The sequence below is a fragment of the Mustela nivalis genome, assembly GCF_964662115.1.
Source record: "Mustela nivalis genome assembly, chromosome: 6".
NCBI lineage: Eukaryota > Metazoa > Chordata > Mammalia > Carnivora > Mustelidae > Mustela > Mustela nivalis.
The window spans coordinates 144,928,737-144,948,407 of NC_139025.1; the positions used below are offsets into that span (position 1 = coordinate 144,928,737).

General features: G+C 48.8%; 1 protein-coding gene and 1 long non-coding RNA gene across 4 annotated transcripts in view; one reads left to right on the forward strand and one right to left on the reverse strand.

Annotated features, from left to right (window-relative positions):
• Positions 1-291: 291 nt before the first annotated feature.
• On the reverse strand, positions 292-14,082 carry LOC309867673. 3 transcript variants are annotated; one of them, XR_014313299.1, is made up of 4 exons: positions 14,010-14,082; positions 5,438-5,552; positions 1,812-1,963; positions 292-616 (listed from the first exon to the last, which is right to left on the reverse strand). It is a non-coding gene; the product is annotated as an uncharacterized lncRNA (long non-coding RNA). The 3 variants fall into 3 exon arrangements; XR_014313300.1 differs by lacking the exon at positions 14,010-14,082 and adding an exon at positions 13,567-13,596; XR_014313301.1 differs by lacking the exon at positions 14,010-14,082 and adding an exon at positions 13,567-13,596 and having other exon boundaries at positions 292-646.
• Positions 14,083-14,997: 915 nt separating this feature from the next.
• The window catches only part of RGMA (repulsive guidance molecule BMP co-receptor a), a 44,948-nt gene continuing 40,274 nt past the window's right edge, over positions 14,998-19,671 (forward strand). The window contains exon 1 of the mRNA XM_082736716.1: positions 14,998-15,362. Within this exon, the coding sequence (XP_082592842.1) occupies positions 15,349-15,362 (14 nt within the window). The 5' untranslated portion in view covers positions 14,998-15,348. The remainder of the gene's footprint in view (positions 15,363-19,671) is intronic.

Genomic DNA, 19,671 nt, shown 5'->3' on the forward strand with positions numbered 1-19,671 from the left:
CAGTTAACTAATCTAGTTATCAAAAAATCTGAGGGCTTACTCATCACTTCCATTAGAAAGAGAATATCTTTCTCTTAATGAATTTCTACCTTTGACATATCTTTAAAATTTTTTCATAATCTTTAACGTCAGAATGATTTCTATCAATTTCATGGTTTTTTAAATTACATTTTGTATATAATCCGTTAATTTGCTCTCAGCTCTTTTTTGTTTGGTTTCCCATTATTATTTTATATTAGTTCACTGGAGTAGAGTTGACCACATGTTACATTCACTTTGGGCATACGACATGGGAATCCAATTTCTGTACACTTATGCTGCTCTCAGTTCTTTAATAAATTTAAAGACGACACAATAGGTTCATTTTCATCCAAATTAGGAGTCTGTGTTTTCTCACTTCTTTTATTGACATGTTCCAAAGCATCCTTCCAAATTCTAAGAAAAATGCATATTGAAGGTTTATCAACTTTTTTGCATAAGCTTTGAATGCTTCTCATTTATGTTCGATCTCCTCTTCCAAGTCTTCGAAAATATATTTTGGAGCTCTCAACACATCCTACACTGCAAGGCTCGAACAGCTTCATCATAGGCAGAGATTCTCAAGACACTTAAATTCCTTAAAGAAAAAAATCCAAGCTTAGCCAACCTGAAAAGAAAACATGTAACAGATAAAACATAGGAAGTAGTCAACAACTTTAGGTATGGCAGGGGCAGTGAGGGACAAGGACGGGACATGCCCAAGGTGGCTCCTGATTGCAATGAAAATATTTTATTTTTGCAAATTGACAAAAAGGTATGACTGTGCAAACACACTGGCCTCCTCCCAGACCTCAGAAGGACCCTGAAATAGAATCTGCAAGGTGGAGAGGAGGTATCCCGACAAGGATGAGATAAAGCAAGACAGGGTGCAGGGAACCGTGGGCAGATGAGCCTGCGGAACAAGGGCAGATCAAGGTCACTGAGAAAGGTCGTGCTGTGGATGGTGAGATGCTCTGGAGGGTTTAGTGTTTCTTCCCAGTGAATAGGGAAAGGGAAAATGGGAAGTTAGCTTTTATTGGGTACAGAGAGTAAGCTGGGAAGGTGCAGAAGTTCTGGAGACGGACGGTAGTGATAACTGCATACCAATGTGAATGTGCTAAATGCCCGGAAGTACCACTTAAGAAGACTACAATGGTCAATTTCCTGTTATGTACGTTTCACCACCTACATACATTTTAACACAAACACATTTTCACATTTTAACAGTTTTTTAAATTGAGCTCATTATAGATTCATGGTTGTAATAATATGGAAAATTTTCTAGGGTGTCTGACTGGCTCCAGTCAGTAGAGCATATAACTCCTGATCTCGGTTGTGAGTTCAAGCCCCAAGCTGGGTATAAAGATTACTTTAAAAAAAATTTTTTTTAATCTTTAAAAAAAAAATAAATAAAAGGAAAAAACCTTATACTTTACCTATTGTAAAGTTTGTCCCCTGGTAATTCTTTGTAAGACTCTGGTACAATATCACAGCCACAATATTTACACTAGTACAATTAATGTATTCTGACTCCCCCATTCTACTTGTATGTGTGTGTGTGTGTGTGTGTGTGTGTGTGCAATTTTACTGCCCATATGGGTTTGGGTATCCACCACCACCGTCAAGCTAGGACAGTCCCACCATAGGGATCCTTTATGCTGCTCTTTTATAATCACATCCACACCCCTCCAACCCTGCTCCCCATCCCAAACCCCTGTCCTCCATTTACAAAATGGTATCCTTTCAAGAATGGCATGTGAATGGAATCATACCTTCATCTCACTCATACAGACCTTCTTGGTTTGATCTTCTGCACCCAGCATCATTTCCTGGAGGTGCATCCAATCTGATACAGGTCTCAGCGGCTGGCTCCTTCTCATTCTTGGGTACGCTCCATGGCTGTGTCCCAGTTTGCTTAACCACCTATTATTAAGGGACATCTGGCCTATGGAAGGACAGTTTGGGACTATTACGAATAAAGCTGCTCTGAACTTTTGAGGATAGGGCTCTGGGTGAACATGAGTTTTTATTCCTCTGGGGTAAGTGCTCAGAAATGCCCTTGCTGGGGTCTCTAGTAGTTGCATGTTTGTTTGTTTGTTTGTTTGCTTTTTAAGTAATTGCCCAACAGTTTTCCAGAATGTGTTTGTCAGCTCTGGTCCATGCTACATTCTCACCCACAACGTATGAGCGATGTAGCTTGGGTGCGTCCTCACCAGCATTTGGTGATGTCCCTGGTTTTATGTTGGCCATCCTGATAGGTGTGTGGTGGTGTCTCCCGATTCCGATGTGCGTTTTGCGAATGACGACTGATGCTGAGCATTTTTTCATGGGGTGAGGTCTTAAGCACGGAAGTGAGTGGCAAAATGGGCACTTCTGAAGGGTTGTTATTGGAAAGGGTTCCCATAGTCCTTGGTGACAGCCACTGGGGGCCTGAGCTGGGCCTTGGAAGCCAATGGACAGAGAGGGGTGGGCTTTGGGGAGTCCAGAAAGGCTTTAGGAAATAAAATGGGCCAAACATGGCAACCAGTGAGATACGGGGAGGAGACTTCCTGCCGAGGAAGACAGAGGAATCCAGAATAGAATTCGGTCTGGCAATGTTGAGGTTTGCCTATGAAACATCCAGGTCACTCAGAGCATTTGGATATGAGTGTTCAAAATCAGGACTGAACCTGGGCTGAAAACATGGATTTGTAAGCTCCTCAATTTCCTCCACTAAACTTTGCAGGGGAGGGACCTGATTTTTTGAACTTCTAGTTTACTGGTTCCCCTGGTAGGCCAAGGACCCCAGGCATCTGGGGACCGCTGCAGAGGACCCAACAATCCACAGGCACACCAAGAATTTCCAGGAGCACATGACTCCCCTCACACACCTAAGTGTTATTTTTCAGTTATAGGTAGATTGGGTTATAATTTCACTGATCTGTTTACAAAATGTAATTTTAGATTTTTCCATTATGACTACTTTTCAGGGAGATAAGAAAATCTTTCAAACTGGTCTAAGAGCATACAGAATGTTTAATCATCTAGAAGTGGCCGTGACTTCTGGCTAGTTCGTCTCCTTGGGGACAAGGGGTCTCCACTGCTCTGAAGCCCCCGCCCTTGGGGTCCCCAGATATTCTTTCAATGAAGGCGACCTTCCACCTGCTGCCCTAAGAGACTCCCTGCCCTTCCGCCTGCCCCCAGGCTTTCCCACCAGTTCCTCTGTAGGTAACAGGTGGCTGTAGACCTTCCTGCTGAACTTGAGAATCCTCCTGCCCAGACTACCCCTTGCAGAAGCCCACCTTCCCCAGGGCCAATCCCCTCTGAGTTGTGTCTAGACCCCCTCCATGCCCCACTCAGCCCTCTGGGGAAAATGCACCCCAGGGGCTTTTTCCCACACCTGCTGTGAGATTCCCTTTGCTGCCTTTATAAAGACAGTAGAATTACATTTCCTAAGCTCTTCTGTTCTCCAAAAGCACAACTCCCTCACTCCACCCCTACCACTACCCCCACCTCTGTAGTATGAAAACACCAAGACAGGCAGAAGAGCAAATCATGGGGTCTCCGTAGGACTGACTCAGTGCCCCAAAGCACCGGGCTGTACCTGTCCACGTATAATACAGCCTGCACTGGACTTGGCCGAAACACAGTGACTATGGAGTCCAGCCTTGCCTCTGGCATCTCATAAAATGGCTGCTTAAATATAATTGCAAAGAAATTGAGGTTCTCTTTGGGAGGGAGCGGGGGTGGGGAGGACAAGCTTCGGCCTGCTCTGTTGCAGAGTCTTTGTGACACAGAAGCCGTAGGTCAGATCCAAGATCTCACTGTAGACCGGAGGGAACTGTTGTCCCAGGAATTCGACACTGGGCTCTTATCTTATAACAAAACCCCTGAAGTCTCCTGTACTGAGAATTAGCAAAGATGATGACACAGGGGACAACAAGGGGACCCCTGCCTGCTGTCCTTCTGCAACCATTTAACTGATTCTGTTTTCCAGCTCTTGCTTCCGAAAACTTTATCGTGCTTTTCCAACAATGGGAAAAATTGGAAAGCTTCGATTTTCTTATATTTGTCTTTATGCCTTATTTTTGGAGTTTTCTAAAATTAAAAATCCGATGTCCAGACCCTGGTTATTTAAAAACAGGCAAGTTAACTTCCGCTGCATAAAATTTCCCTGGAGGCCCTGAGATTCCTAAAGTGAAGCCATCTGAGGAAGCTGGGAGGTAGGGAAGGAGAGGGAGAGAGTCATCGAGAAGACACTGCTCTTACTTTGCTTCCTCAGTTTTCCTTCCAGAATCTTCTCGGGCCTGTGATCCAAGGACCTCACACCCCCACCACACACGCTGTGCCACCTCCCACATCTGTGCCAACCCAGGGGCCCACCGGAATTTGGCATCACTGCCCCTCCCCAGAGTGATGGAGGTGCCCCAGTTCCCACCCTGGGTAAGGAAAAGGCCTTCTCAGCAACTGAAAGGAGGTGGTGTCATTCTTTTGAGGCTTAATGCAAGAAGTCCCCCAAGCCTCCCGTTAACACAGAAAGTCATAGGCACGATTACATGGAGAGCCTCTCCCTGAAATCTGTAGAGCCAATGATTTGGGGAGTTAACAGATTTTCAGGGGGAAAAAATGGAGAAATATATATGCATTTGTTAGCTCTTTGTTGTGTCAAGAAAGGATTTTTTTTTTAAGGTTATTTATTTATTTATTTATTTGACAGAGAGAGAGAACAAGTAGGCAGAGAGGCAGGCAGACAGAGGAGGAAAGTAGGCCCCCTGCTGAGCAAAGCCCAATGCGGGGCTCGATCCCAGGACCCTGAGATCATGACCTGAGCCAAAAGCAGAGGCTTAACCCATTGAGTAACCCAGGCACCCCTAGGAAAGAAAGGATATTTTTAAAAGAACTACTTTCTGCTAGCACTTTTTAAGAAAAAGCACTTGAACTCAGGCACAAATACAGGTATGCAAACACACCACACAGAAAGAGAAACCCTCCCGAGTACGAAAGAGCCCAGCAGTTGACGATGAACCTCAAGCTTTCTGAAAAGCCAACCACTGCTCCAGAAGCCCTGGTTTGGGTACAAGTCCCCTCCCTCTGCCGTGTGCAGGGACCCAGGCTACATCTCCATCATTGCTCAGCAAAGAGCAGTGGGTTCAAGGGCCCCGATGTTCTGCTGGGAGCTACTCTGGGAAACGTAGGTAAGAGCATATATTGGCTCTTCTGAAAGCCATCCCCTCCCTGGAGAAAGAGTAGAAGCATGACGGACAGACGACCAAATGTCGAGGCCGTTATTTACCCCTTAAGGATGGGTTTCCCAGGTCAACTTAAGTCTGAATCTTTGACTTCAGGGGTGACAGAGGCCTGGCCCAAAGGGCAGCCTGCTCTGCAGTATAGCCTGTTCCTGGGTCCACTGTGCAAGGAAGGCTGCCTGCTTTCATCTTACCACCAAGCCTTAGTTGCTCCAAATGCCCCACAAAGACCCAGTAAGGCATCACTGGACACCACATAGTCTGCACTGGATGCCCATCGGATCGCTGTGTACGCGGCTCCGCACAGACCTGCAGAATGGAGAAATAGAAGCCTTCGTTCGGATGAAGATGCTGATGCCACAGCTTTGCACCAGGAGGGAAGGCCCCATGTTATTCCCAAGGGGGGGCACACCCCTGACCCAGGTTATATAAGCCTAGCCTCTTAGTCACTGTTGGCTTTTCTTTGCAAATGCACGTTTTGGGCATTGCTTCCAGCAGCATCAGCGATGGCCAATTTATATTCTAATGGGAGGAAGGACAGGGCCTCTCGGGAGCTTGGCGGGCCAGGCCGGAATCAATTTCCCTCCTCCTTGCAAATGTTCTCCCACCTGAACGTGCGCCTCTGAGGGCACATGAGGAAAAAGATCATCAAGAAACAGCACTTGCAGATGAAGCTCATTCTGAAAAGGGACAAGCTGGTGAACAGGCCACCAGGAAAGATAAAAGATTGAAATACAAAGGGCCGATAAATAGATGTAAAATAGTGAATGCAACTGGTAACTTTTTAAAAATGTGAACTGAAACAGTGAGATTCAATGAGTGATACAGTGCATGTACGTCTAGTGTATCCAATTGACAAAATAATGTTACAGTCGATCTTGTGTCCTAGGGTCTGAGGAAGCTGACCCCAGAGAAGAAGTACAAACAATGGCCATTTTTCTAGAAGTCAGTTTTTCTCCACTTAGCAAACCTCAGAAACCTGCGTATCTTCCATCACGACACCTGCACAAATGCATTCTAGGAAATAATGACAAATATACAGAGATATCCTTATGTAAGGATGGTCTTTAAATACTCCAACAGAGGGGTGCCTGGGTGGCTCAGTTGTTAAGGGTCTGCCTTTGGCTCAGGTCATGATTAGGGTCCTGTGATCAGGCCCTGCTTTGGGCTCCCTGCTGGGCGGGAAGCCTATTTCTTCCTCTCCCTCTGCTGCTCCCCTGCTTGTGTTCCCTCTCTCACTGTGTCTCTCTCTGTCAAATAAATAAATAAAATCTTTAAAAAATAAAAATAAAAAGATAATAAATACCCCAACAGAAGGGGTTGATGAAATCAGTTACGGTATACCTAAGTGATAGAACAGGGGACGCTTACAGGGTAACAGGATGGTAGTTGTGTATTTGTTGAAATGGAAAGCAATTCAAAATATACTGTTCCGTTGTAAAAGAGTTTCAGGCATAGTAAACATAGGGGCACCTGGGTGGCTCAGTCGTTAAGCATCTGACTCTTGGTTTGGGCTCAAGTCATGCTCTCAGGGTCATGAGATCCAGCCCTGTGTCAGGCTCTGCACTCACAACATGGAGTCTACTTGTTCCTTTCCCTCTGTTCCTCCCCCCACTTCCAAGTGCTCTCTCTTTCTCTCTCTCAAATAAATAAATAATCTTTTAAAAAAAATAATAGCGAGTGTATTTTTTTTTGCTTAATTCATCATTTCTTTTTTTTTAATATTTTATTTATTTATCAGAGAGAGAGAGGGAGAGAGCAGGCACAGGCAGACAGAATGGCAGGCAGAGGCAGAAGGGAGTAGGGAGAAGCAGGCTCCCTACTGAGCAAGGAGCCCGATGTGGGACTTGATCCCAGGACGCTGGGATTATGACCTGAGCCGAAGGCAGCTGCTTAACCAACTGAGCCACACAGGCGTCCCTAATTCATCATTTCAATCAATAAATATTACTAAGCAAGAAGAATGCATCAAAGACCAAGACAAATAGCACCCCACTCATAAAGATTGCATTTATTGCAGTGATGGGGCCTGGGGATTGGACAACAATAAAAAGTCAGTGAGACAATTATTATAGTGTGCTAGGGAGGGAATTAAAGTAGGAGACAAAACAGAGATGTTTCTGAATTTTAAACTGAGATGCCAGTAAGAGAAGGAGAAAGGAGTGAGAGTGGTCCAGGCATCAAAAACAGCTTGTGCAAAGGTCCTGAGGCAGGACTGAGCTTTAGACAACATGGTCAGACCTAGCTAGACCATGTAGCTAAAGCCAAGTGAAGGAGGGACAATATGGTAGATAAAGACAGAGAGGGGGTTGGAGCTGGATCATGTGGGGATTGTTAAACCAGGGTAAGAAGCTGGGAATTTTTTCTACGTGCTATGGGAAGAACTGCAGGTCTCAAACGGGAGGTATGATCTCATCAGTGTTACTAAACTTCACACTGGCTGCTGTGTGCAAGAATGAATGTAAGAGCCAAGGATGGAGGCAGGGAATCAGGTCACCTGAGCTGCTGCAATCGTCCACGCCAGGTTTCAGGGTGGCTTGGACCTGAGGGGCACGTGGCAATGGAGAGAAATTGGATACGGTCAGGATTTATTGCGGAGTCAGTACCAGCAGTATTTGCTAGTGGATGGGTGACTCGGAGGACTTCCCCCTCGTCCCTCCTGTTCCAGATGCTTCCAGCTCCACTTCCCTGCCAAGGTTCATCCATACGACCTGGATGAACCCACTGAGCCACCCATGCATTCGGGTTTTGTGGGATGATCAGCCCCGTAAACTAAGTCTTCCTCTCCTCAAACTACCTCCAGCTGCTTTTCATTCCTTGCAAGGGAGGTCATTGAGCATCTGCTGTGTTACAATCCTCCCAACGGCCCTGTAAGGAGGGCACAGCCATGGAAACAGGCAAAGCTCAGAGAGATGAGGTGACCTTCCCAGCTCAGAACAGCAGAGCGAGGATTCAAACCCAGGACTTTGGGGTTCAGAGCAAGCATGTCCTCCTCTCCACTATGCTGGATCATCGAGATGTATCCAGCTGCTAGCTGACCCGCAAATACGGCTAGTTAAGCACTGAAATCTCAGCTCCCTCATTGCACGGAAGAAGAACAATGGCCGCCTACCCACACTAATTTCCCAGCCTCCCTTGCAGCTGGTATGGACATTCAACTTTCTCCAGTGGAGTCTTAGAGGAAATGAAGAGTGTGGCTCCTCCACACCCTTTCTCTTTCCTGCAGGCTGCAAGCCGGGCTTGGCAGTGTGCCGGCTTCAACAAGGCAGATCGCAGTAAGTCTTTGCGGGGGTTGTGGAACAATGACTCAGAAGGAGCCTGAATCCCTGAATGACCACATGGCCCTGAGCCTGCCTCCAGCCTGGAAAGCCCACCTGGCCTGGGTGTGTGAGAGAGGAAGGATAGAACTCTAATCTTTAAGTCATACCATTGCCAGGTCTCTTGGTACAGCATTCCAGCCTTATGTTAATTGATACATCACCTTGACATGATCCATCTATTTTAAATACCAGTGGTCTCTGTCGTTAAACACTAATTGAGCCCCTCAAACAGTACCTCCAGACAACAGGTAGACCCTTGAGTTTCCCTACTCCTGTCCATGGCTGAACGTGTCTAGTCTGTGGAACAGAGTCCATGCCTCATGCACTCCTAGGAGTACCTTCAAAACCCAGTTTAGGGGTGCCCTTGTGGCTCAGTAAGTTGGGCATCTGAATCTTATTTTTCCTTTTTTTTTTTTAAACAATTTTTATTTTATTTGACAGAGATCACAAGTAGGCTGAGAGGCAGGCAGAGAGAGGGGTAAGCAGAATCCCTGCTGAGCAGAGAGCCCAACTCGGGGCTCGATCCTAGGACCCTGAGATCATGACCTGAGCCGTAGGCAGAGGCTTAACCCACTGAGCCACCCACGCATCCAGGGCATCTGAGTCTTGATTTTGGCTCAGGTCATGATTTCAGAGTCATGAAATTCAGCCCCACGTTGGGCTCAGGTTCAGTGAGGAGTCTGCTTGAGATTCTCTCTCTGTGTGCCCCCTTGCACACACCTCTTTCTCTAAAATAAATAAATCTTAAAAAACAATAAATAAATAAAGCCAGTTTAAGTTGGAAACCAAAATCAACAAGACCTCCATCTCCATGCATGAGAAATTTTTTACATACAATTATTTATAAAAATATTTGAAGTGTTACATTCTTTCTTGATAAATGCTTAACAATTGATAAAGCAAAACTTAACAATCCTCCAATCTATTGTTAAATCTTCTGGGAAAAGACGAATTTTATTTATTATTATTATTGAACTGGGTTTGTTCCAGAAAGACCAGCTTCTGGGGAGCACGGGATCTGGCTTTCATACGTTAATAAATCATTTTACTTTTCAAAAACGCGGTGGGTTTGTCAGGGAGCAAGCCAAAAACCCTAGTCGATCATGATGACAATTTATTTATATCAGACTGTGCGCTTCTTCCCACAGGTTCCAAATTTAGAGACCAACGTTAAGTTCCCCTGAAATAGGTGTGACTCAGTTACTTCCTGGTAAGTTCCACTGAATACTAAAATAAACCCAGTATCTCCCTGCGCTTCTCCATGGTTCACAAGTGTGACAAAGCTCTCCGGAGTCCACTAGGAAACCAATCTGCTTACAGAGCTTGCCTTGTGGACACTGGATACTTTTGGCTGGAGGTGACAATACAGTCATACTCCACCAGCTTCCGCAGCACTGCAGAAAGTAGGGTAAAAACCTGTTCCCCACAGTGGTGAGCGTAGGTGTTTCCATAAGGCCATCAGGAAAGATGGAGAAAGGACGGGAAGGAAAAGGCGGGGCACATGCTTAGTAGTGAGAAATGTACCAGTTTGGGATTCAGATGGACGCAGATTCCAATCCTGACTCTACTACGTGCTGTTCAACTCACGAAACTTCTTTAAACCTCAGTTCCCTAGAAAGACACCCACCTCAAAGAGCGTCATGAGGATGGAGGAAGTATCTATAGCTCATATAGAATGTTCTGGCAGACTTGGCACTGAGCCAGTGACTGCAAAACAAAACCCAAGCCGATCCTGCCTCGAGATGAAGAAGTCAGCAAGCCTGCCTTCTTTGCCAAGTCGCCATGAAGGAACACAGCAGGCCAGCTGGCCTCAAGGTTTCTAAATTGTCAAGGACGGGCTTCTGCGGGTGCTCTTGTGGGGCAGGTGGATATGCTCGCTGACCACATCCCAGCTGTTCTCCTGCAACTGTGGCTGCCCAAACCTTCCAACTACTCTCATGGCTAAACCAGCCAGCAAAGCACAGTCAAGGCCTCATGGAAGTCTGTGTTCCAGTCACCTTCTTCTGCTGTCCAAGCTCACGCACAACAGTGAAGGACTGCTTTACGTGCTTTCTGTTCTGGAGGCTGGTCATCCCCCCCCCCTTTTTTTTTTTTTTAATTTATTTGACAGAGATCACAAGTAGGCAGAGAGGCAGGCAGAGAGAGAGAGAGAAAGAGGAGGAAGCAGGCTCCCTGCTGAGCAGAGAGCCCGATGTGGGACTCAATCCCAGGACCCTGAAATCATGACCTGAGCCTAAGGCAGAGGCTTTAACCCACTGAACCACCCAGGCGCCCCATCCACTTTCTTAACAACAACGAAGTACAAAACCAAAAACAAAACAATCCTCGTGTGCCTTGATTATGGTCCTTACCATTACACAGCCAACAACTGGCCTATAGGAAAAAAAGCTATAAAAAGCAACAGTGAATTCATTAGGCTTTTTTTTTTTTCATGATGGGCACAGGCACTGGATTTTTTTTGGCTTCAACCCATGACCATAATATCAAATATGGAAAATCAAGTAATGCCCTCAGGACAGTTTTGAGGCTCCCTCCAATGCTGAGACCATGACCGTCGGTCTGATGGCCATCCACACCTACTCCTTCAAAGCTTGTCCTCATGACTTCCCAGTCTCTGTAATGAGCATTTACTCCCTCTGATACTTTGACATCCCTCCAGCTCCCAGTGAAGCATGTGGGTCCTCCATCAGCCCCTACTTCCCTGTACACTCAGCATCTTGAGTCATGTTCTGATAACATCATACCAAGACTATTAGGATCTTTTGCTGGTCTCCCACCTCCTATTTCTCCAAACCATCTTCCACTGACCTACCAAAAAGTGAGGCTTTATCTGCATCCTTCCTCTGCTCAGTAACCCTCGATGGCTTCCTATTACTCATTCTGCAACCAACGTTCTCCACGATACAGCCCTCAACTCCCTTCCCTATCACATCTCTCCTCCAGGACCCACATTCGCACTAGATTTAATCACTCCTTATTGAACTTACTGACCTTTTCCCATCCCCACGCCTTTTTCATGTGATTCTTCCCCCCGGAATTCTCACGCTCCTTCCCATGCGCCCCCACACTAGACTCAAATCCATCTATCAGAGATCATCTCAAGGGAGACCTCTTCCGTGAAGACTTTCCTAATCCTTCCAACTAGCAATAAATACACCTACCTTCTAAATCCCATGACCTTGAATTTGTACTTACTTCCTTCTGTCTCTTGTTCCCCTCTACCTTGCAGTGTCAAGCCCTAAGCATCCATGGGGGCTTTTGAGCACGATCTGGTGGGAAGGGAAGGTGGGGAAATGGGCCTTCAAGCCACACTTGCAAAAGCACTGGTTTTACTACAATGAGATAGGAAGAGAGATCAGATAGGGCTGCTGAGGCACGCACAATCCCGCCCACACCATGCAGCCATGGAGACCTTCTCAGCCTCTTTCCTGTCTCGCACCAGACTGCAAGTATATGAAGGGGAGAGGCTGTTTTCCTTAAGTAAATGCCTGCCACAGGGTTGAGCACGACACCCGCTGTGGAGAGCTCCCGGACACGAAGCATGCTGGATTTATAAGAGCAGATAATGCCTGAGATGTGTCCAGCCTACACGGCTTCTTCCGGTCTGTGCTGAACAAACAGGTCTCCAGCACCCATTCCCTCCCGACGTCTTACTGAGGCCAAGTGTGGGACAGCCAGTCCCTCCTTCTTTAACAGGCTCCTATGAGAGCTTCTGACCTGCTTCTCCTATAAGCTGCCCGTTTACTTCTGAAACTGCAATTTACCCAGGAACCCATAATGGGGTGATCCCCCCCATCCAAAGGCACAGCCCCCAATGCCAACCCTGAGTGAAGAGTCCTTCCAATTTACTTGGCATTGTACTGTCAGCGGGAAAGAATCCCTTCATGCGTTTCACCAGGAATCCACCTTCCCAGGGTACCCGCTCGGCCTGCAGCCGCCACCCCCCATTTGAAGCAGCCAGAGACAGCAAATTGCCCCCATGCCCTGGTAGTACCCACTTTCCCTGCACTGGGCGTGGGGCCTCCTTCCTCCTGCTCCAGTCCGGAGGCCCCACTGACGCTGCCCACTTTTCTGTAGGTGAAAGCTCTCCGCACAAAGTCGGGGCTTCCAGAAGGGGCATGGAGGGGGAACCAGCCACTGCACATATCCCTGATTAAAGAGAGAGAGAGAGAGAGAGAGAAGAGGAAGAGGAACAGTGGCCAAGACAGGATGGGAGCCCCAGCTCTCCCGTTTTCCTATACAATTATAAGGCCAGATTCTAACCTGTGCACGGGTGACGAGAGAGAAACTAACATGACTCTTGCTCTGAATTAGACCCTCACTGCCTTCACTTCCCTACCCCTTGTTTCTTCATGGCCTTTTTTTCTTTCTTTTTTTTTTTTTAGCACTTGAACCCAGGTTAGCCTATTTCCTGTTCCTATTTTTAAGGAATTCAGGCTCTCTGCAGCAAAGAAAGACAAGCATTCCCTGGAGCTTTCTATTAGGAATGTTTCTAGATTGTTCGTTGAAAGCATGTACATTTGTTAATTCGCGCCATAAACACACCCCACGGCCTCATTTAGCTCTGAGCGCTCATGTGTGCATTGCGACTACCTATGCATGGTTCCAACTTAATCAAATACTTAATGAGCAGCATTAATATTCGTTGTCTTCTCCACAGGAGCCTCCGCTCATCAAGGTAAATAACAGTGGGTTGTCTCCACAGCCTGTGGTTGAGCTAAGAATTACCTGCCCTTTCTCAAGACAGGGAAACTGTCGGTCCCCCAAGATGGGAAAACCCTGCTGGGTACTTTCCAAAGACTTCACTGTAAAATGAGATGTTTCCACTTAACAGATGCTTTACCAACATCAATGTCAAGCAATCTGGAAGAGTAATAAGAGATCCACCATCCGGGTGATGGTCAGAGATCCTTCTAGCGTTCTATTATGTGCCAGACACTGGAGATCCTATGAGGACCTTTCCTCACAGTGCTTGCAGTCTAGTGGGAGAGACCTACACTTACACTTACGGAAAGGTCATCCTAGAGGACACAGGGTTTGTCAGGAAAAGCATGGGGTGCTGGGAGAGCCATTCCCTAAAGAAGAGATACTGGAGTTGAGCTGAAATGAGAACGGGGAAGGGATCAGTTATTCGCTATTAGGTCTGCAGCGCACACATACGCGCGCACACACACACACACACACACACAGAGCAAAACTCCTGTATTTATACCTAAAGAAACTGAGGCCCAGCAGAGCTAAATATCTTGCCCAAGGTCAGAACTAATTATAGAAACTGCCCATCCCAGTATCTAATCCCTTCCTGCTACATCAATGGATTTTATGTACCTCCCCACCATAGATTATTTCAATACACTTGGCCAATAAAACGCAGAATATTGAGTTAAACCCACATCCCTCGAGACCACAAGCATAAATAACGATCGTGTTTTAATGCGGAGGATACCTTTTCATTGTGCAAATCCGAATTCTCATCGTATCATAATCCAAGACAGCTTGTTTTCAGGAGGAACGGGAAGGTCATAACCCTGTCTCAAACGCACTGGCAAATCTCTCTAACCGTGCAATGCTAATTTGGGCGTGAGCTGTGTGTTTAGGCTGACTTCATGCCCCAGCTGGGGTTTCAGATTTGCACACGGCATTGGGTGGCTCTGTGCTGTTCACTGCAAGGGGACTCCGGAAGCCTCTGGGGACTTACCGCTAGCCTCCCAGTGTGTGCCTGCGCTGTGTGGCTGAAACATTCTTTTGAAAAGCCCCTGAGAATTCACTTGCAGTCTGTGCGTTTGCATGTAAAAGCAAGGACTGGAGAGAACCGCAGAGGATCACGCTCTGACCCGAGGTTACCTCTGGGAAGCAGCTGCAGTGGGGAGGGCATGGGATACGCTCTTCTTTTTACTCTAGATACGCCCGAGTTGTGTAGAATTGTACACAGGAAGGTATTACATGTGTATAAATTCTTTTAAAGAAAAATCTTAGACAAAACTAACATCTCAGTAGAACAAAGGTGCGTCTCCGCAGGGAGCAGAGGCGTTTCTTCTGGACGTGACTATATTCCAGAAACCTCAGAGCAACTCCCGCGTTGACCAGCAGAGAACTGAAGGTGGAAAACATGCCCTCCCCAGCATCCCAACGGGAAATCTGGAAAGTTGGAGGCGCCTCGAGGGTCGCCGCCCTTACGACCCGCCCCCACCTCCCCGCGACAACGGGTGCACTTCGGCAAGTCCCGACTTCACCGCGTGCGCACCCAGCCACCCACCCCTGCTCCGCAACCCGTGCGGGTGCGGGAGGGTGGGGCCGCGGCGGGGCGGGGCCATCCGAGCCCGCTCCCCCACCTCCTCCCGCGTCCCCTCCCCGCCAGCCCCGCCCGCCCCGCCCCCGCTCGCCCCCCGCCCGCGCCCGGGGCGCCTGGCCCGCCCCCTCCCCTAGCGAGCAAACGAACCTCGCTACGCGCTCGGCGGCGGCGGGCGGGGGCCGGGCGAGGGAGGGGGCTGGCCCGAGCAGCCCGACTCCGCAGTTGTCTCCCGAGCGCGGGCTGCGCCGCCCGAGCCGCTGGGCTGGGGAAGCACTAGCCGTTGGCTCCCGGGCCGGCCCCTCCAGGCGCTCGCAGGCATGCAGCCCGGGAGCAGGCGGCGTGCCCCGGGCCGCTGCTGAGCCGGCCGGGGCGGCGGGGACCAGCGCCTGCCGAGCCCCTCCCACCTTGCCCCGGGGCCGACGAGCGGCGCCCGGGCACCCTGCTCTTCGCCCGCAGCCCCGCCAGCGCCACCCCCCGCGGGCCGCAGGGGCTCATGCAGCCGCCAAGGTAAGCGCGGGCCGGGAGCGGGGCGGACCCGGCTCTGACATCCCCGAGGAGCCTCCCGCACTTGCGGGGGCCACGGCACTGCTCTGGTCCTCCCCGGCCCCGCGTCTCATCTAGCTTCAGTCTTGCCCAGATTTGGAGCTTTGCTGCGCCTCGATCGCTTTAGTCTTGGCAGCGGTAAAGTTTTTGTGGTTTAGCATTTGCTCCTTTTTCCGCTAAAATGCTCTCCCCGGGCCGCCGGCAGCGCGCGTGCTTGGACAGACCCGGCGAGCGTCTCTTCCACTGTGTGCGGGCTGGGAGCTCCCTCTCTCCCTCGCGGTCACCTCCTCACCGGGTAGCCGCACCGCCCGGCCGGCGCAGCCTGGACGGAGCCGGACAGAGGGCTGTCCCGCCGCGAACCCCTGCCGGGCTCCCCACTTCTGCTCCGCGCCTGGCTGCCTAGGCCAGCTGCAGGGACGCGGAACATGCGCCTGCCCCCGGGCGCGTCGGTGCTGCACCGTCTGGGCTCGGGTCCGACAGGTCCGTGGCACTGGGAGCTGCAGCGCGCAGGAAGGTGCGGGACTTGGGTTCAGCGCTGAGGGGTCGGACTCCCGCGTGGCCTCGGCGTTCCCAAGTGGGCGGGTGGGCCCGGCGGGCGGGCACAGAGACTGTTCCGCGCCCGGCTCGAGCGGTGGCTTAGGCCAGGGAACTAGCTGAAGCAGGGGTACAGGTGTATTTAGGGGGAGGGCCGACGCGGGTGGGTAAGGGACGCTCGGTTGCAATTCCAGATTGCATCCTGTTAGTGTAATTGCATTAGATTTGCTCGGAGGCAGAATCAATTCCCCCAGATTGAGATTTTTAATGGGAGCCTGCGAGTCGCTATTATATGGTGCGGTTTCGGGAGGCGTTGGATTGTATTTCTTTTCTAAGTCGGGCGTCTGGCGGGCGGAGCAGGGGAAATCGCGCCACCTAGCGGAGCTGGCCAGCTGCGCGCTCCTTCTAGGCGATGAAGTTGGGTGTTCTCAAAACTAGGAGACTCCAGCGCCAGGCAGGGAGGCCAGAGGAGCCCTCCCGGGAAGAGCAGTTACGCGCGGATCTAGAGTCGGGTTGAGCGAGAGCCTCCCCAACCCCCAGCTCAGCAAGCCAAGCAAGCCAAGCTCAAGGGACAGAATTACAGGTTGTCCTGCGAGGCAGGCTGTCACCTCGAGGAGATCTGGCTGGAGGGTCCGCCCGCAAAAACACAAAACGTTGCCTGCCACTAAGGGGCATCTATTTCAGAAGAAAGGGGAAGAGAAGAAAAAAAAAAAAAAAAAGACAAGATGTACAGACTTTGCTGTCTTCTCCAGTGCATCATAAAGGGGGATTTGGGGGCGGATCTTGAACCATGACCCCTAGGAAAGAAATTGGCGGGAAGGGCAACTGAAGGACAGTGGGAAAGGGCCTCCTGGCGATCTGTGCACGGAAGGGATAGCATACCAAAAATGGCATTTTAAAAAACACAACTCAAAGGGTATCCTGATGTTCCACTGCCACAGAAGGTGAGAAGCAAACCCCCTTTATAAGGGATATGGTCTCCAGTGAACCACGGGGCTGACTTTGCTGGGTGACAAGCCCCGCAGACAAAGGCTCTGGGTGGGGCACCCACACACCAGGCGGGCTCCACATTCTCTGTGGCTGGTTTTTGCTGCCACCTTCCAGGCCGGATGATATTAGCAATGAGCTGAGTTCTCCCTGTTCTAAAGGATACCTTGGTTCCTTGAAGAGCAGCATGGTGGTGAAGTTGAAATCCTCTTTCCTGTGGTGCTGGGGAGGAAGGTCCCAGATCCCTTTTCGCAATAGCCCTGCTCTTACCTTTTCTTTCCCAGGTGACAGACAGGTGCTTATATTCCAAATAGACATGTGGAATGGTTGGGGGGGGGTGCGTATCTGCCCCCCCATGCTGTCTCTCCCTTTGCAGGTGTTTATTTAATAACCAGCTTTGTGACCAAAAGGATCTTACGGTAACCTGGCCTCTTATTCAAGGAGGGCTTCTCTGACCTTTGCTAAGAAACCCCTTGCAAGGCATGACTGCTGTTCCCTTAGTGTGCATGGTAACGCAGAACAGAGCCAGGAGGGGCTCCTATTATGATAGGAGGTCTTACAGGTCCTATAGGACCTTTGACTTGGCCCTTCGGCCACCCTACGTGGGGCCAAATACAGGAATTCTTAGATGAGATGCATAATAAAATGAACAGGTACTGAGCATCCCTGACATTGGGACAGGAAGTTTTTCAAGCCATCATTGTACTGATGCTCACCAGAACAGGGGCTGGCATTTCCATTTCCCTAAAGAAACTGAGGTCCAGATGGGTAGAGCCCAGGTTCTGCGAGTTGAAAGTGCCCTTTCACTTTCAACAGTGCTACCAAGTGAATTATATCCAAGCACTGGCTTCTACCAAGCCCGGCCCCCAAATTCAGTCACGCCTTAGGAGGTCTGATCACCGATCTCTTGAGAAGTCTGCCATCCAGGCAAAGAGACGGGGATAAACCCAAGTGAAACAGGGCATCAGCAAACTGGAATTATCAGAAACCAGCGCAGGCTCGTTTGAATCCATTGGTTCTGTGAAATGGAAAGGCACCCCTCCAGAAAGACCCCTGTTCTTTAACTTGACTTACAACGTCCCGAAGTTCAAATAACTTCTAGCCGTTCTGTGTTTCTGTGGCTCTTCAAAGACAATGGCTTTGCTTTTCAAACAACATCCATTGTTTATTCATGCGACAGACTTGATATAAATGTACCCTGAAAATGGGAGGCTCCAGTCTCTCCCACCTGTCTGGTATCCAGCCCCATTCAAAGGACACACTCCCGTTTTTCTTATTTTGACCGAATGATAAGTCCCGTGTCAGCCTCCCTTCCTTTCAGACCAACAGATCTACGAAGGAGCAATGAACAGGGCCGTGGAAAACCTAAGGACTACACTTACCCAAGTGTGTGTGCATCCAAGGTCAGGCAGAAGTCCGTTTCCTTGGTGACAAATAAACATCTTTTTAAAAGATGCCCAGTTTCTCAGCCAGGTGTGACCCTAGGAATAGAAAATGCAGCATCCTATTAGATCATAGGGGTCAGGAGGCAAGAATACGTGCTGACAGGTGAAATTTTTCTAATTCTAAGGGCAGTAAGAAGACGTTTTGAAACTTGGGCAGCAATTTTGTAACAAAGTAAATGCAAATATCTCGTGTAGTCTCATTTTAAAAATTTCAAGGCACTGTTACTTGATGAATATAAAAATGCCCTTTGTACTAACTTGACTTATAACATTATTATATCCAGATTACTAAAGTGAAGAATTAAAGCGTAGCAAACACCGTTGATGCAGGAAAAAATAACAAAGCTACCAGCTGAGTTTACTTCTGGTTTTTCAGTTGTTTGTTTAAAGTAACACTACGAGATGAGGAACTTTATGGAATCAAGATACTAGATTTGGGGCACCTGGGTGGCTCAGTTGTTAAGCTTCTGCCTCAGCTCGGGTCATGATCCCAGTGTCTTGGGATCGAGCCACACTGGGCTCCCTGCTCAGCGGGAGGCCTTCTCCTCCCTCTCTCACTCCCCCTGCTTGTGTTCCCTCTCTCGCAAAAAAAAAAAACAAAAAACAAAAAAAAAAAAAACTAAATTTGCCAGAGTCTGAAAAATCTGGCCCTTGATAACTTAAAAACAAAAGAATCTGTCAGCTATCTGATGGATCAAGGCCAGTTCCTATAGGTTCTGCGGCCTCTACAGGGCAGAGCAGAGATTAGCAGATGTGAGTACAAACTTACTGATCTGTATCTTTGAGGCCCTGTTTAGTGCTTACCATCCCTCATGGCTGTTACTTGTGTTTTATTTTTCCATCTCTGGGGACTCTCCTTCTCAAGGTCTCCACAGCAGCTTTCCTGGCGGACCACAACTGTTTGTCCTGGGTCCTGATAACGCTCAGCTCTTCTGCCCTTGGGAGCAGAGATATTCTGGCCAAGTCCCCAAGAAGAGCCTTGGTATCATCCCTTTATTCTTCATACACTGTTCTTCTGAAGACGGACGCACACAGTTTTCGTCCTCTTTAGGATGTTGAAGACTTTTCTCTTGATTGATGTCTCTGAAAGGCGCTTAGGGGGAAACACCCTAAAGCACACCAAGAGTCACCCCTCTGGCCTCCTAAACATTTGTGTCATCAGCCCTGGTGGCCACAGCGCAGACACTCAGCTTCAGAGTTCGGTCTCCTGGTAGTCTTGTATGCGTTTCCCTCATCTGTGCCCTGCTGTGTCTCTTCCCAGCTTTAGCTCTTTAAAAACCAGGCTACCAGGGCACCTGGGTGGCTCA